The following is an 18,933-nucleotide window of genomic DNA, read 5'->3' as shown; positions in this document are numbered from 1 at the left end:
TCTTCTTGACACAAAAACTACCAATAAAAGGCAAACGAAATAGCATATACACTCAAATAGAAACGCGTCAATTACTGAATGTTGAAAAATTGCACAAAAATGTTATATGCATGATCTATGAAAGCCTTCATGGACTAGCTCTTGTTTTGTCCATGATAATGAGCCCGTAATGGCTCTTATCCTTGTAAACCTATGAGCAACATAGTATTATAGTAATAAAAATTACTTTAGGTAATAGAGCAAGATATATTTCATTGACCTATTGGGGAGGAATGTGTCAAGAGGAGTGCCATGGGAATACAATTACATGCGCAGTGCAGTGCCAGAGTTCCAAGCTTATCCATTCAAATGTTTACGATGGGCCCATTAATTAGTGTGAATCTAATTGCAAAAGAGATTTTGAATAAAACAAAGCCCGGTTCCAAGACAACTATTTTACCTTGTCAGGAGGTCAGTACATTTCAATTGATTTAAAAATGCAAATGCGAAAGGCTGAACTGAACTGTCTCTACTTCTTTCCTCAAACCCTCCGATTATTCAAAGTTTGCGAGTCTGTTTTTAATCTACAAGCTAAAAAATCAAAAGAACGTGCTTATCTGACTTTATTTGAAAGGACGTTGTAAATTCTTAAGGCATCCCAAAACATTTTTGACACGAAAAATTTGAGTTTGATAACATTGCTCTTGTCATATTTCATTCTCAAGGTTGCTTAGCTCTTTTAAAGGATCACATCTTACAAAAACATGCTGATATGGAAAGACCGGCAATCAGCTGACATTGGGAAAATGCTGAAAAATGGTCATGACGAGAAATTCTAATTTCTTTCCATTAGTAAGACGATGACTAGAAACAAACATGAATCATGGTATTTCCCATAAGTCTTACATCGAGCTACGCATCTTTCATTTCTCAACTTTGCCAAATCATTTGCCATGACTTGCATCTTTTCATTATCACATTTAAGTAATCTTGATCCTGCTTTTATAACTAATAACATGGCTCCTATTGAGACATTGTACAGTATGATGACAGTATGTATGTATGATGTACGTCATTTTCATTACAATAATGGAAACATAAATGTTAGAGCATCATTTCCTTTCATGGACTTGGAATTGCATATTTCAGCTTTTGTTACTGAATGAATCCTCAAACTCACAGATGCAGGTGAACTCCCAAAAGTTTGCTCCTCATTACATGTCGGCCTTAATTATTGATATTGTTGTGTTATTTTACTAAGGACACGCCCCTAAATCGCCTGTACTCACAGGGAAATAATTTTACGAACGTAATATTTGATGTTAAACTTAGGAGTGTAAAGAGACACAGAGACGGATATCAGAAAGACATTTACAATATGAATTGTGATTTGTGTACACACCAATTTGGTTTCATCTAATTGGAGAAGCGTACTTCTTCGGTGCAGAAGGCAAGCTCTAGATTTTAATCGTTCTCAGTGGAACTTGATCACCTCCAATCTACGTAGAATGTAGTAGCCTAATCTACGTACATTCCTTTTTTTTTGCTGATGAGTTAATTTGTAATCTGATGCTGGAATGAAGCATCTCAAGAGAAGTCATTTTTGTAATGTTACTATGACCAATCGACAAAAACTTAGATCAGACACAAAATCCCTCGAGCAATGGCAACAAAAGGAAACAAATGCCATTAAAAAAAATGACGATTGGGGCGAAAATGAATGAAAATGAATGGAGAGGACTCAAAAGGCTTCAAGACCAGAAATATTGTTTGAAAGCTTCCACATCCAACTTCCACAAGGAAAGTGGTCATTCATTTGCTGTAGTGATGAGTTAATGGGCCTCTCAATTCATTTCTAATCGAACCCATGAAGAATGTGCCCCCATTGTCCATCTTGTCAAGAGCCATTGTTTTCGATTCGATTCGTCAGTTCATCATCCCTTTGAACTACCTACAACTCAAGGCTAAGAGGATATTTTATTGTACGGATATGTCGCTTTTCTCTGGCCGCCTCCGATCTTTTCCCCCATCTTGCATAGTCGGTCTCCTTGCATTTGAACAAAATTGTACAGTTGGTCGATGCACAAATGCAGTTCATTCCTCATTGTCCCACCCCTCATCAGTTATGTCCCGCCCCCTTGGGCCAATTGGATCAGAGCCAAACGAACATCCAGATTGAGGCACGTCGGTGTCAATTCTCTTGCATTCGCTAAACTGGAATGAGGAAGTCGTTTCGAGAGTGCGGTTGTTGCATGGCTTAATGACGTCTTGCCCGGTTTTCGTTCGCCCTGGGGGAAAGTGCACCTTCAAAACTGCTGTAACGCAAAAAGAGGCAACTTGAGACGCTTCACTTGAAACCAGTGAAAGAATCGAATCGATCCCTGAAATCCGTTGGAAGGAAGTTTCAATGGAATGCAAGAGGCTCGGTGATTTTGGTTAGCAATGGCTTAAGACCTCCTTTCTTGTCTTGCAAGAAGGTCAGATGATGGTTATGGGTTCAATCTTGATGAACCAAGTCAAAAGTTGGATTTCGCGGGTGCATCTGATAATCCCGGCAAATGCCAGGATTGAAAAGGTTCAATGGTTAATCCCCCTTTGTATGGCCAGGACCCATTTTGACCGCTGTGAATTTGATGTGGTATCGTTAAATTTCAGTTTGAGAGACGTGCGTGAAATTATTTAGACTGATCAAAAGCGTCAAGTGTTTGATATGCCAATTGGCCAAATGAGAAATGAGAATCAAGCATTTCTGGAAAACATAGCTAGTCGGTTGGCTACGTGGTTGATTGAGGAATGGATTAATATTTATAACCATTCCTCGTAAAAAAGGAAAGGCTTCACTAGTTACGTACAGATAGATGACCAAATATTCAACGATTATTGACTCATTACGCTTGGCATGAAATCTGTCAAATGTAAAGAGGTAAATGAAATGTACTACGTTAGACATATTTGTGAAAAAAAACAAGAAGCTTCAATGTGTAAGAATCTTACACATTTGTGTTGAGACAATTTAAGGCATAGCTCAAAGAAAAAAGTGTTAATTTCGCATTTTGTTTATTTATCAATACCAACCAGTGTATGCTTTCTACGGAAAATTGGTCCTGACAAAGGTACTTGTAACAACGAGAGATATTTCAATTTTTTTCAGCCGTCAGTTTTTATAGGGAAAAATTAGGTAAAACCTATCGTTTTGAATGTGGATCTCCTGAATTATCCACATGATCAAAATGATTTAAAATCCCCCTTAAATCCTTGGTTTAGGTTACTTTACGGTTCAATATAGGTGATCAAAGTTTTCTTTGCCCCCAAACGGCCAAAATAATTGAAAACTTAAAACCCTATCTTTCCGACCCTTAGTCATTACCTACACACAGCTTAAATGCATACACATATATACAAGGGCTATGCATGGAGTACTCCATGGGCTATGTCACTTATACCGGTACTCCAGGAATAGCTTTTGATATGTACAAGATAGAGCAAATTTTTTTTTTATGATTTTTAAACAATCACCTCCAATTTAAAAACACTTATTACATGTTTTAACCCAATTTTCAAGAACAAACAAGAGGCCATTCTTTGAGAGTTGTCGTAACGCCCCCTTTATGGCCAATTCCAGCTCATTTTGAGACCTAAACTGATGAAATTTGCGATACCATGAAAAACCCCGTTTAAGTGAAAGGGCAGCTTCTCCATAGGGCTCTTATAAAAGTTTGAAGCATTCCGTCGAAGTTTTGCCCGATTTTGAAAAAGATTTTATTGTTGCATCTTGATCATCCCGTTTGTTTCGCGGTACTTTTGTAAGGGGTAGGCTGAATACTATTGTTTCATTTTGAAAAGATAAAATGTTGCCATTCAAAAAGATCTGTCAATGCCTCATGACCACTTTTCAATATCTTAATTACCATATGATATATGAACTGAGTACCGGTTTAGGTGACATACCCCTCGTACCTTCAATTCAAAGAATGAGTAAATAATACTTGTTTCTGTTTGTCATTGCAACTATTAGTCAATTAGGGCAATATTTGTGAAACATAAAATAAAACAGCAGAGAGAAAAGAATGAAGGCAGATTTGGGGGTCGCTCGAAAAAAAAGAACGAGTACTTTTGGGTTTTGCAGTTTTTACAATTGCATCAATTTGTTCTTTTTTGCGAAAAAACGAACGAATTGCCATAATTCCGATACTGGCAATTTCACGTTGTTAATGCCCCGAGGGTTGTACGTATTCTGACATAAATCTCTTCGTCTAGGTTCTTGACGCAAGTCCAAAATTGCGTAAAGTTCTGCAGAATAGCATTGTGTTCACGCACGCAATTTTACGTCAACACCCGGTGCAATTGAGGTCATTTCATCAATCGTCGGTGATACATTAGAACAAACCCGGTTCACAAAGTAAGCATACCAATTCAAATTCATGAACTATGATTGGATCTGGTATTGGCATTGTTTTTGAGGCTGTAGTAGTGCAGAGGTAATCATGATCAATCAGGCTTTTGAATGCTCTGCTAGGCCAAATGAAGCCTCGTCGAGATGGATGGAGTAGTTCAGAAAGCTGTACAGTGTGCAAAAATCTGAGGCCGGAAAAGGGGGCCCATGTGGTTGGTCCACATGTGGTCGCTGCTTTGCATGATCAGGAGCACAGTACAGTAGGGTGACCTAGAGACGGTGAATGGAGGGACACTGCATGTATTTTACTACGTTGAACATTGCAGAAATGCATCCTGCAGTCATTTTTTACCACATTGGGTTCTTCACATGCAAGCACGCCCAACATTCTCCAGTGTCATTTATTCTGGGGCTAAGCCTAAAACAGGTCTTGATTACCAAGCCCAATCCGCGGTCGAATTTAGGACGAAATACAGGGTTCGATAATAAGAGAAGCGATTCTAATTATGATGCATAAGTAACCGTATTGTGTTAAATTCATAACGTATGATCTCTTTGTTCATTTTGTACATGATTTCGTTATCCAAAAAAGGATTCATCCACAAAAATGATTAAGCTGATGCTCAACATTACAGATGTGAGACTTAAAACTGAAGATTGAGAAGTGAAGCTTTAGAATGCATAATTTTGGTTTACTATTAAATCTAAAGTTCAGGCTTTGATTTGAGAGCTCATGATGGTGTTTCAACATCCCAGATAAATTTGGACCAAGATATCCAATAAATCAAATGGTTTCTCTTCAAGCTAAACTCGTTGCAAGATCAAGGATGAATATGATTCACCAAAAGGTTAAAATGGCAACGTTTCCTGATTCTTTATGATCTGAACGTGTTTTAAAGAAAGCCGTCTCAGGCTCGAGACTAGATATCACATGTACTTCATAAAGTGACAACTGTGGGTCATTGGTCATTTCTACGGACGCAGACTGAAGCCACAGTGTCGTTGAAAATTCGTTAGTTCGCAAAGAAGGAATAATTCAATTGAAAGTGGTTTCCCATGCAACTGCGTTTTTTGTCAAAATCCCCTACCTCATAGAAGCTCCAGTAAATGTGAGAAGAGCCGACATTTCTCTCCTTTACAGTACATGAAACAAGTACGAGAAAACATTTACATCAAATCATCTCGGTTTTGGCGTTGTGTTGTTGCACGCTCCTTCTGTCTCAGAAGACTGACATAGACGTGGTTTGGTTGCTTTGTCTTTTTTGCGATGTTGATCACAATCCACCATCCAACCAACTAAAGAGACAAGCGGCAGTTTCTCCTCCCCCTTTTGGTTCGAGCAAATCTCGGGTGGTCGATTCCTGCGGGGATTTTGCGCGTTTGCTACTGGTTGATCACTGGGAAGGCATTGACTCGTGAGGGGTTTCTACGATATTTGGCAACCATTTCTAATGGTCCCGGTTGGCACTTGTGGTTGTATTAGCACCTTGTCGAGCGAGGTAGGGCCTAGAGTTGCAATTCGGCGGAAATCTAAAGCTGGAGCAACGGCAGCGTTTTCGTTCCAAAATTGGTAGGCCTGCATTTGATTCCAGGGGTTGAGATGGTTTAACTATAAAATTGTCCCAGTAACAAGGAAATTCATCAGTTTGAAAGCAGAAGTTGAAGTGAAAACAGTTCTAAGCCAAAATGGTAAGGCAACTTGGTGTTTCTTAGGATATGATCACACAATTCAAGGTATGCTTCTCTTTTCAGAAGCCAATTTCATTTTGTCTTGGAATCGGGGCCGTCCTCTTGTTGGTCAATCATGGGTCATGCAAAAAAAGGCCAGAAGACAGAGAACTGTTCCACTCTGTACCTGGATCGGGAAAGAGTTTTATCAGCATTAGCTTTGCTAAGCCAAAAACATCTTTCATTCCTGGGATAAGAAAGTCAAGATCTAGATCGTCACCCCAGTCTGCTACCCCTGCAGGCTCACCTGCCCCAGCGCCATCGCGAGTTTATTACAAACCCGTTCCGCAAGCTCCGGCACAAGTCAGCAGGTCAAATTATGGTGCCGCTTCTAGCAAGGAGATTCCAACCCCATCACCAATTTATTACAAACCTGCCCCACAATCATTGCCAGCTGGCTCATCTTATGGATCGCCAAAACAAGAGGAGCCACCTCAAGTTTATGGATCACCTCAGGCCCCTGTTAAAGCATCAAAGCCAGGTGAATATGGTGCCCCCTCTGAACCCAATCAACCAGCTGCCCCCAGTTACGGAGCCCCCCAAGCTCCCAAACAGCAACAAGACCAACCCCAATACGGTGCTCCACAATCAAAACAGCAACAATATGGCCAGCCTCAAGACTCTCAACCCTCTTATGGCGCCCCTGAACCCCAACAAGCACCAGCCCAACAATATGGACAGCCTCAAGACTCTCAACCCTCTTATGACGCCCCTGAACCCCAACAAGCACCAGCCCAACAATATGGACAGCCTCAAGAGTCGCAACCCATTTATGGATCCCCTACACCTAAACAAGCACCTGCTCAACAATACCGTCAACCCCAGGCATCCCAATCGTCTTATGAGGCTTCTGAACCCCAACAAGGACCAGCACAACAATATGGACAGTCCGAGGTTACCCAACCATCTTATGGGGCTCCTGAGCCTCAGCAAAAGAATGTTCAGTCTGGATATGGATCACCTTCAACTGATCAACCCCAGTATCAGGAAAACGCCGCCAATGAACCTGTTTCTCCCCCATCAGTAGATAACTTAAAACCTCGATATACTCAGGCTTACCCACAACAAAGTTCTAGTGGATATTCACCTCCATCCAATCCCCGACCTGCCCATCGCGCTCAATCAAATCCACCTCAACCACAATACCAAAGTCAGGCACCCACTCAAACCCCTCCTCAAAAAGCCCCGGCCAAAATTAGACCGGCTTATCCTTACCAACGAGTGAAGTTCTTCCCACGCCCACCCAAAGAAGAGGAGAAAGATTACACAGGCGGAAAACCAACTGTTCGGCCGATCCGAGTTAAGCTGATTGAGAAGGTGCCAGTTATACCCAGAATGCCCATGGCTGAAGCTATTGCACCCCGAACTGGTCGTCAATTTCGACTTACCCCTGTTGTCGAACAGACCTCCAATGCCAACATCGACGCTGAAGCCATTGAAGAGGAAGCAAACGAGTCCGTCAAAGATTCAGTAGAGCCTACTGAGGAAGAAATTGAAGAGCCCCAAGTTGACGACACAGATTCCTCTGTCTCAGAAATCAACCCTGAAGTGATTGATTTGGACCCTGCAGTGTCTGAGAACCAAGACCAAGGTTCAAGCCTGGATCAAGAAGAAAGTGCATCAGAAGCACTTGAGATTGTTGACACCACGACGGAATCTGTGGATATAATTGAATCTACAACCGCCAACGAAAGTGGTGAAGAAGATGACAGTTCAACGGATGAATCTGAATTGGTTACAACCGAAAACTCGAGACTCCTCTCACCGGTCGTTCTGTATTATCGATACTAGTCAACCATCGTAATCGTCGAAAGCTAAGATTTTTGTTATGTTGGGATGATAATTTATACAAATGATACGTTTTCCGATTCATGCAGGTCAAAAATTGGAATAAGAACGCTCAAAAACTTTATTTGAGTCAGAGGGATTTTTTTTGTTTAGCAACAAAACCACAACATTACAGTTCCAATGTAACTGAACCAGTTTCCTTCCGCTTCTTGACAGAGACTCATATCCTCAAATAAGGAAGTGATTCTCTTTTTCTTGACTCGATTATCCTATGCCAGCAAATGCATTTGGCGTAAAGTACCAATTAAAGAATGCAACCACTTGTTACTCCCCGGCGTATGCATCTCCTGTCATAATGGTACACGCAAAAAAGCAGCGATATCGGCCAACCCAGAAAACTCGTTCAGTATAGTGGTAAACCAGTGGAAGGCCATGAAACATGAAAAAGGGTTGGTTCCTCAAAAAACGCCTTGAGAGATAACCGCAACGAAACTGCAGAACTCCATAGTAAAACATATGAAGTGGTACTGGCTTTTCAACCAAAGGAGTCAAGAATGTTGGGCCATAAATGCGCGGAAGCAGGACCTGGTAGCTTCTCAAGAATTCTTCTGGGTATAAAGCTTTATGGATTTTGGTTAATGCAAACCACATACGTGTGACCTTGAATGATTGACCAACATGATATTGATCTTTCCTTGAGGATTGACATGCTCCATTTATTGTGCATTATTTAAAACAAACGCAGTAATGACCTGTCAAACAGATATGATTTACTGATGTTCAGAAATGACTTTTGCACTTGAATGGCTCGAACAAGACACCCTGTGGGCAGCCGTCAATTTGTTTCGATGCATTCAAGGATTTCCTCAGACTCAGGTGCATCTGAGCAATCATACACAGGATTGTGCTTTGATGCTGTGTCGAAGACTTGCCGATTCCGGCGTCCAATTCTCCCAAAGTTTACGGAAACTTCAGTCTGGTCATTAAGCAATTACATCTGTAATTGTGTGATTTTCAAGCCCTGCAATCTCCGCAGCCGTAACACATGAAGACGGCTAATTTTAATCAAACTGAATCGTGACGTTGGCCCAAAAGCCTCATAAAATGGTGCACTTGCACATCACATGCAGGTCTAATTATCCCTTCGAGCGGAAAACGCCTTGAACCCTGATGGGCTTGAGGGTCGTATCAAGCTTGGCAGCACTGAAAAATTAATTCTGTTACTCTTCCTGACTTGTGAATGGTATCTTCGAAATTTGAAATATCACCGGATTGTCATGAGATTAGGAGAGGAAGCGTTTTCCTGCAAAACGGCTTCACCATTCATTCATACTCACATATAGACTGTCCATAGGTACCTAGTTGCACGTGAACTCAGCGTACGCACTTCGTTTCAAGAGGTGGGTAATGAGTCTTCTCACCGCAAAGCATCTCAAAACTCCGTCCATTCCGACTCGATGAAGTCACGACTTGGAAAATGCACTCCATTTACGAAATGGACATCTCAGTATATCTACTTTTCTGATCTTCCGATAGTAGACGGAAACTAAAATGAGAATCGTTGCGAAATTAACTGACCTTGGAAGATTATTTGGATGAATTCCAATATATTGTAACATAATGTTGAAGGATTGCTTACCTTTGGTGCAGGATTCACGATTCACAATTCCTCAGGATTTTCGAATCGCTCAAACGATTTTCCATGACTGTCGATCGCTTAACCTTAACAAGTTCACGCAAGTGGGACAACCAAGAAATGACTGAAATAGAAGCAGAAAAAGTTTCCATTCAATTGGATCAGATTTATAACCAAGGCGTACGTGAACAAGATAATTTTAGAGAACACGCTCCACAAAAGGAGGAAATGACATTTTGGGATGAGCCCCCTGAACGGCCTAATGTAGAGTGAGTAAATGCTCCATTTTGATGACACCGATAAAGAATGAATCAATCTCTCGTTGTTTGTCATTTGTGCATTCCGAACTTAGTGGAAAAAACATACTGATCGGCTTTGCCATTTGAAGCCAAGAATAGTGAAGTGCAGAAAGCAGCCAATTTCGGCGCTTATTTTGCGTTTGTCGCATTCAATCGGGACAGAGTGTGTCCATGGCTTCTTTATGAAATTCAGATTTTGAATCATGAGAGGAAAACATATTCAAATCCCAAAAAATGACAAAGGATGATAAATTGTCAGAGGACAACCATTTTTTGTTGGCATTGAGTCTCAAACGTGGTCACTTTTCGAAATGTTGGCCTCCAACAAGGCGAATTGGCAATGGTTTTTCTGATTACTTCTGAAGTCCAAGCAATTCAAGTCGAAGAAAACCTATCTATTTTACTTAACTTAATATTCATCCACCGACGGATTAGAGTTGGCTAGATCTGACTAGCCCTTGAATATACTAGGGTTGATCAGGAACTTTAGCCAAGAACTTGTCCAAGTCTGACTTAAATCTTACCATTGGATCAACACCTGCATTTGAGCAAAGTTTCTGATTATCCCTGTTCTCAAAGGCTTGCCAGATCTGATAACTTTAATTCATGGTCGGGTCAGAATATATGTGAGCATGAAATAACATGCGTTTTTATTTCTTTTCTTATTTTCCCATAACGAGTCCCTGAATAAAGAGACATCACCATCATGCGTAAGAAGTGGCAAAATTTAATCTTGAGGTGCTGGGAATCACATTTCTGGTAGCAGTAAGGAAGTCCACATAGAAAAGTTATTGGATCGACAAAAACAACCTAAAAATCAAAACCAAATTACTTTATTCTCAATGCTTGCTAATCCGCTTTCTGTTCCACAATTAGTTCAAATCTAGCGAGACATCGAAGTCTTATATAATATTTATATAGATTGCTATCGGGTATACATACATCCTAGAGTAAATCTACCTTATTCGATTCCTTGATCAGAAAAGCGCCTCCTGCAAATTTTTATCAGGTCTTGAAGAAATTAGTAACCGGTAATCGATCTTAATTTTTCGGAGATTTTTGTTTGACGAAAATGATTCCCGTAAACATTAAAACTCAAAGAGATGTGAAGTGTAAACATCTCACCAGAATTTGGACCGTATGATTCGTCATCTAGACTGTTCAAAAAACTGAAAATACAGTGAAATCTCGTCATAAGAACTTTGGTTGCAGGAGCCAGCCTGATATTAGCACCATTTTTGTTAAAACTGGTTTTTTTATTTACAAATAACTTTGGTTGTAACAACTAAACCAAGATGAGAAATCCCAATATAACTTACGGGTGCCGAATTTGTACATTAAACTAAATGAGGGTAATAGCTGATCCTTTATTTCTAAGCAAGTCATATAAATCGATTTGTAACTACTTGTTGTTGTCTACAAACAAGTCAGACATTGACAGTTACATAATAAAATATAAGCAAGACAATGGAAAGTGAAATTTTTGAGCTCATCAATTATCCTGATCGTTGAATCTTAGGGAAGCTCACCCAAAACATTGATGGGAGCATCAAAATCTATGCAAAAAGTTGTAAGATCTATCCCTCAGTTGGTTGTAGGAATTTCCCACAAATCTGGCAAGAATTTGAACTTTTGATATCTGCCAAAAATTGATAGAAAGGTTTATGCCTTTGAAAGAGTACCTCTCTAGGCTGACCATGATCCATGTCATAATAGAGACACACTTGAGATATGAAAATACTTCAAGTCATTTGCTAAAAATGTATAGGCAAATATTTCCCCTGGATATCAAGGAATGGAAAACCCATTTAAGTTGTCATCAGGATCCAGAATGGGATGTCCTGGGGATGTCGGTTTCTTTGTGGACGAAATATGAAGCATTTTTCGTCCCTTTGCCAACACTCTTTAGGAATGCATTATGGTTCAAGGAACTTTCTGCTAACTCTTTCTTGTCTCGGGCTCCTTTTTTGTTCTATTTGCTCCCCTCAGACATTCGCAGGAAATATGTAGGTGTGATCCAGTAGCAAGATGGAAGTCAGACTTGGGCAAGTTTTTGACTAAAATGCCTGCTCAACCTTATATTCAATTGTTAGCCAGGTCTGCCAACTCTCATTCGTTGGTGGATCAGATATTATATGAATGTAAAATCACGTAAAGTTGATACTTGCTTCCGTCTTGAACTGCCGGAGATCCCTTTCCCAGTAGCGGTAAGGAAGTCCGCATGAAAAAGATAAAGAAAAAAAATGTGATTGGAAGTTGCCAGGTCGAAATTTAGGTTGAAGGCCATATTCCTCATCAGGTTATTCCCATGGGATTTGTCAAGGAAGGTATACAAGTGCAATAGCTTAGCCGATCATCTTCCTTCGAGAAAAACAAAATGAGCCAGGAGGATTTACTGTATTCACCTCATGAAGAAAACATGTTTGAGCCAAAGTTGGGGATCATTAAGGATGTTCTATTATTAGACAAAGATGTGCGAGGCCACAAATAGCAAAATTGGGATTGAACTAGTTCCTTAGAAGAAAAGGCCCACCGCTTGGACATCATAGATGCACCCATGAGAGAATTTTACGACCATGAAAATGTGGGCTAATTATTTGGGATTTAACATGATAGGTCAACATCAAGGGCTTTCATAACTAAGCTCAGCAATGCTGTCTCAAAACTTTCATCGAGAGCTTTAACTTGGCGACTGGCGCAGTTCAGAAATATTGAGGGTTTGGATTCAAAAAAACAGGATTCTTTAAAAATTGGAAGCTGGAATTAAGATATCCCTACAACTTTTCCTTAGCAAATATCATTATGAGGCTCTTCTTTCAGCTTCTATTTGCTCGATATAACCTGGTGTGAAAGTTGTAAAATTCAATACGGATAGGATGGTACCTTTTTGCGAGCTGGTCCTTGAAAGTAGCGTTAATCTGGAATGCTAGCTTTAAAAAATGCGAGTCTGCCTTAAAAGATGCTACCGGATCAATAACTTTTACATATTTATTCCTTACGAATCTTATATAAGGAAATATAATTGGCTTTTTTTCAAAAAACTGCGCTTTTCTATTCATTCAACCAAAGGAAAAGGTTACATGTTGAATCTTATCAGGTTTAATATAGCCTACAATTAAAAAACAATTATTATCATTACCTATGTCTAACGCATAAATCTTGACACTCCTCCGATTTTAATGTGCACTGAATTAGATTGATAAATTGGTCCATTGTACAGCTTTGCCTCCAAGTGGTCGGCCGCCTGGCATCCACAATCTAGACATCGATCTTTTAGTCAACTTATCGGAGTCATCATCACATTTTTAGAATCCGTCCAAACGCTGAATTGATTGCTCCTATTTTATCATTGTTTGTTGAAAAGATAAGTTGCGTGAGTTTCAAAGGAAATGGAAGCTTGAAAATCAAATTCAGGGGTACAACTGGTACAACAGCCGGCCAGTCAAATTCAGGGGATTATTAGTTTAAACAGACCCTTTTTAAGAAGGAAAAAAACATATATTGAATAATAAACTGAACCTGATAGTTGTTGTCCGTCGTAGAATCAAGAATCTTCCACTTTATGAGTCCAAAACACATGAGAAGAGCCAGGGTTTCAGAGAAAAGAGCGTAGTAACAAGGCCAATTTGATTCCAATTTTCAAATCTTTGTTAAGATGCTGGATGACTTATGCCTTTTTTCCAAGGCTGTAATCTCGCCCACGAAACCATAAGCCTCAATCCGACAGAATAAAGCTAGAAAAAATATCCATAGATTTTACTCTAGTTTTGATAACAAAAGACAGCTGAAGCTAAAAGCCGCTTATTCCTCTTGGCCCGTTCACCGGGGGTGTCTCATCATACCATGAATAGTGTATTTCCGGTTGACCATGTCGCTTTGTTTCATTCTCTGCGGAATAGAATGACCTTGTCGGGTGGGTAGGTTCAAATGCCTTTTGAGCTCACTAGCCATTCCCCATTCCCCCAAGAGTTCATTTGGATCAAAGACACTGAGGAAAGTGCAGCAACACATCACTCGTGATCCTCGACTGCCTGTAGTACTACATACCGTGTTACAAGTTGGTCTGTTTCAAGTCTCAATTGAGGCCAGCCTGCCCGATTCCATTCAGCATTCCGCTTTGACTTATTTCCTCAATTCTTCCGAGAATTTCTCACCCTCGAGGGGCAAAAACGAGGGGTGACGAAATCATAGATGCTCATACTTCGAGTTCCCTGTCTAGATAAACCCCAAGGAAGCTCATAATGGAACACGACTCAAGGGCCGACAATGGCCAAATAATGATGATATGACCAGACTTGTGCCAGAGACGAATACGAATAAAGTCCCTTAGGACTCATCGGTCTTAATGTCGGTGGTGAAATAATGGTCAAACCGGGAAACGAGAAAGATGCTGCATGACTTAAATATTCTGACCCGGTCGTCATGAGATTTGTCCGCAAGATGAACACTGCCACGGAGATGATGAGGATTGTGTTGAAGGAGCCTTGGAAGAACTTCCAAAAGCTGCACCCCTCCTCCATTATTGGATTCAGTTCCATTCTGTACTCGGCCGAGAAAAGAGCCCATGAGTTCTAGTTGTTTTGAAGTGGTCAAGGTGAGCGAAAATGAAGATTCCGTCTTAAAATGGTGCGTGGACATTTTGGCCTTTGGTAAGTCTGATATGTTCTTAGTTCTTTACTTACAGACTTTTGGAGGTTATGTGATGAAATTGCACAGTATTGCGATGGACTTAATGGGGATAATTTTTTGGTCAATTCCCATTAGGAATACAGAAAATAGTAATAACGTGAAACTGCACACTAGTTCAAGTTCTTTGAATGGGTGAAGCTCCCAGAACCTGTTTATTTCTGACGACTAGTTTCGAATATCAGACCAAAATTGGTTAATCCACTCTAATCAGCCTTTGGAGTGCGATGTATTATTAGCAATTAACAATAATAAAATCAGGTTTCACTTGGGTTTCGATCTTGCTCCAATATTTTTCAACGTTATAGCGTCGCTAAGTGTTGATAGGAAAGTTTTTATCATTTGGATTTACCAAGAACAGAAAAGACTTAACTCATTGAATTTTAGACCTTCTTCCATTTTTGTTCAAAATTTGAATCATCCTGGGATTTCAAATATTCGGCTGAAAAGTCGAGGGCAGTTGCATGCCAATTGTAGTGACAGGTCCAATTATGCATTAGATATGTTCTAGCTCGGGAAATGATCTTGCCAATTAACATATGAGAGCAGTATTGGTTGTGGCTTCAAGCGATTTCTCTTGTTACGCGTTGTGTAGAACGAATTATTGGATGGTATCAATATTGATTTTGTAGGTCCAAATATAGTGCAACGATAAAACAAATGCGTATAAAGTCGCTTTGTTAATTGTGAACCTCTCCGAAAAGGGACTGAGAGGTAAAAACAATCAAGGTAGCTCATATGTCACAGAGAGTAAAAAATAAAGTCTGTAAGACATTAGGAGTATTAGGCCGAAACATTAGATAAAACTTGTGCTCATGCAACAATGACAACAACGCTTGCAATGTACAAAATCCGATATTTACCAAAACGCCAAAAATCCAGTACTGTTACCATCAGGTATTTGAGCAATGGGGAGTGGGGGACAATTGTTTAAATTTATGGCTGTACCTTGTCCATGATAAACCCCTTTTTCTTGGAATACTTGCATGATAATTCAGACGAAGGCTTTTCTTCAAGTCTTTTTGATCATGCCACTCTCTCTTGGCCAATCAAGCCTCTTTGTAAAGAAAATGTTGAAAGCGCCAAGATATGGAAAAAATCATCGGTACCTTGAGGTCAAAAGACATTATGGTGTGTGTGTGTAAAAAATCCCTTCTCTGAACAATGGCTCAGAATTGCAGCAAATAATTTAGTTACAACTACAATTTATGACAAACATTAATTCTAAATGAGATGTAGCAAAGTTTAGGGATGAACCTAAAACCGTCTTCTTGAAATGCATATTTTTTCACTCCTTTCCCAATTTGTATGAACTTTTAATTTGGAAACATCCAAAAAATATTGAAAAAGTTTGGAAAAGTTGTTGAAAGGTGAAAAAAGTTGCAAAAATACAAAACCAAGGTATTACAATTGTAAAAAGGTCATTTTTAGACCCTTTACTGCATTTTTTCTGTTACAAAATTCAAGGCTATTCATTACTTCTCCTCATTTTCTCACAAGAAAATGACATTCCTTTCCTGCAATGTTTAGGATTAGGACATTTCATTAATGGATATAGATGTTGGTATGCAAATAATTCTCTTCTAGAGCCTAGTGTTGTTGCTTTGGGCGCTTTTGTTTGCTAAATGTTTTTTTTATTGCATTAAACCCATGATGGTAGGTACATATATCTCAGATGAAGCTCCCTTTTTTATTGACTTTCCCAAAACAGAAACGGGGAGTTGAATTTGGTAATCAAATTCCCTGGTACATCAAATATGGTATAATGTTTAAGTTTCACAAATAGAAGAATCGAAATCTTTCATTTCCATAGTACTGAGTACTAGTACATTCCTTGAAGCGGTAAGTAAAGCCCATGAAATTCAAAGGCAAAAATCTTTGGATTGTGGACTTGATCTGTTAATTAATTCAAATGTGAAAGCATGTTCTAAAATGCGAAAACAAGTAAGAAAAGTAAGTAAGTCAAGTAAGTAGAAAATTACCTTTAAAAAGTGGGAAAATAGGAAATTTGGGCCAACATTTATTTCCCAGGCCAAAAAGACAGACAAGATTTTTATTTTTACGTTTCCACTTTTATTTGCCGTCAATATATGACAATTTTATGAGAAAAGACCCCCTTCTTTGCTTTAGTTGGCATTTCTTGTTGCCCATTTCTACATTGTAGTAATCCAAATTTTCAATTTGAATCCAGTATTTTCTTCTGAGCTCACGCACTTGTACTATGTGTAACATTTTTCACCTCAATGAAAAGTTATTTTCTGCAGTGTTGACCTCTCAAAGCTAAATAGAGAATAGCAACATTAGGTTTTCCAAAAATGAAACAACATTTCTGAAGTTTCAAGCCAGGGTAAGAACAAACTTCATGGTGGTGTTTCATATATCATCATCAGTCCTGTCCACTATTGAAGTGGTTCCTGAATCGTTGGATATGGAAAACAAAGGAAGAGCAACACACCTTCTTGAGGCTCTGTCTCTAGGGTAGATGCTCGTAAATCCAAACAAACCATCTTGGACTGTGCCACCCTTGCTTGGCCATGGTTATAGCTATAACATTAGAAGAGTCTCAGAGATTGTTTGTTCAAAGTAAAAAATCTCACGCCAAACCTCAAGAAACGTGAGTTCCGTCCACTTGGTTTGTAATGACTACGAGGACCGCTGCCAAGGGAACCCTTTGGCTTAGGATATCCTAGACAAGGCTCAAAGGTGAAAGAAATCACTAAAAGATCCAACCAACCACCAACCGGTCGTGTGTCGTTGGTTCCCTATCGTAGTCAGAACGCACTCCGGTCGATTGGCTCCAAGCGTCAACTGGGAACGCCATACTTTGAATCTCATTTCGTAATTTGTACATTATGTACACTCTAGAGTGCGCGATCATCATCAAAAGGAATCCTTGAACATCTTTCCGTGGTGGTCGGGGGTATTGGTATTGGTATTTTTCCTGACAACTCGCGTACAACTGTACTCAAACCATCTGCTTCTCAATGCATGCCACTGCATGTTCCATCTGTGTGTATGTACGTACGTACGTACTTACGCACACAGCGTGGAATATCAGTTGGTTTTTCCCCCGTGCATCTCACCCATTCACATGTACATGTACATAGTTCTTCAAACTATGGCGATTCCATCATAAACTCACCATCGGCATTTCAATTGTCGTCCATGTACGTGGGAGGTACGAACATCCGTTCAAGTCTTTGTACAATACTGTACTCGTAGTTATTTCGGAACGCTTCGATGGTAATCTCTACCTAATCCGTGATCGGCCAGACTGAGTGAGCACAAAGAAACCACAATCATTCATAATTCAGTGAGATGAGACATCGAGTGGCTCGATTCAAGTGATAATAAAGCTCCTCAATCGGGCCAAAGTGGTTCAATCCCGAGGCGGCAATTGTTCAGCTCTTTGTCGCAAGTCGCTGTTGAATTGATGATCGCTGATCAAGGATCGGGGATTACTCTTTGAGGGCAAATATTGACAGATTGAACTGAGTTTTGGCACGAGAATGTGTCTGTCCTTGCTCTTGAGAAATCAATTGTCGAGGGTTCGGATGTTCTAGGACAAAATTATTAGCGTGTTCGAGACGAACAATCAAGTTTGGAAAGTGGTGGTATACTCGGTAGGTACGTAATCGATGCCAAGAATGGTTGGCTCGGTGTATCCAAGCACGTGGTAGAAGAACCGAAGACGATCTTTGGCTGGTTAGACAAAAGTTCAATTCTTCAGGCACCTCGAACAAATATCGATGGCGAATTGTTCTTCTTTCAATCATACCTCAGAATTCTTCTTGGTCTGAGTGAGCGCGAAGTATTTCGTTTCATGCACGAAAGCCAAAAAAGTCCGCTCGGTGTGACGTCGTCCAAGGGAATGCTCATGAAGTCCGCCACCGTACTTGCTTGGTCAGGACTACGCGAAGCTATTGGACAGGTCACACACTTAAAATCCAGAGCTTTGGTAGATTAAGCCAAGCGGATCACTTACATATGAAAGTGGTAACATGTTGCACAAATCTGCTTAAAGACGAAAAGCTATGCTTCTATGACACTCACTGCGGTACATACTTTTTGGCTTTTATTGTAGTGACAGCATTAGTAAATAATGTGTACGAGTGAGCATGGTTTATATATTTCTTTTGTAACGGTGTCTACATATTTGGCAGATATTTTTGGCAGTTTTGGTATAACTGTATGAGCTTCGAATATAATTTCAGTTTAACCTGTAAATCAACAAGGCCCATTTTTGGCCTTCACAAGGCCTTGAATGTTCAATACTCTATCTCATCATTTTGATGTTTGAGTGGTTTTAACAATGAACAATATGATCATATCTATTGATGTTGCTTGACCATCTGAACTTCCAAAGTAGATGCTGAATAACGAGACTCATTTATCGTTAAAAAATATCGCAAACTTACGTTACG

General features: G+C 39.8%; 1 protein-coding gene across 1 annotated transcript; it reads left to right on the top strand.

The window, feature by feature from the left end:
• The first annotated feature begins 5,606 nt into the window (after positions 1-5,606).
• On the top strand, positions 5,607-8,029 carry LOC131883440 (uncharacterized). The gene is made up of 2 exons (XM_059230916.1): positions 5,607-6,061; positions 6,125-8,029. Exons 1-2 carry the CDS (start codon positions 6,059-6,061, stop codon positions 7,889-7,891), a joined length of 1,770 nt encoding a protein of 589 aa, XP_059086899.1. The 5' UTR covers positions 5,607-6,058; the 3' UTR covers positions 7,892-8,029.
• The last annotated feature ends 10,904 nt before the right edge of the window (positions 8,030-18,933 follow it).

This window comes from Tigriopus californicus, chromosome 7 (assembly GCF_007210705.1).
Source record: "Tigriopus californicus strain San Diego chromosome 7, Tcal_SD_v2.1, whole genome shotgun sequence".
Classification (NCBI taxonomy): domain Eukaryota; kingdom Metazoa; phylum Arthropoda; class Copepoda; order Harpacticoida; family Harpacticidae; genus Tigriopus; species Tigriopus californicus.
The sequence above is the reverse complement of the archived record's forward strand: the minus strand, read 5'-3'. Positions and strand labels throughout refer to the sequence as shown.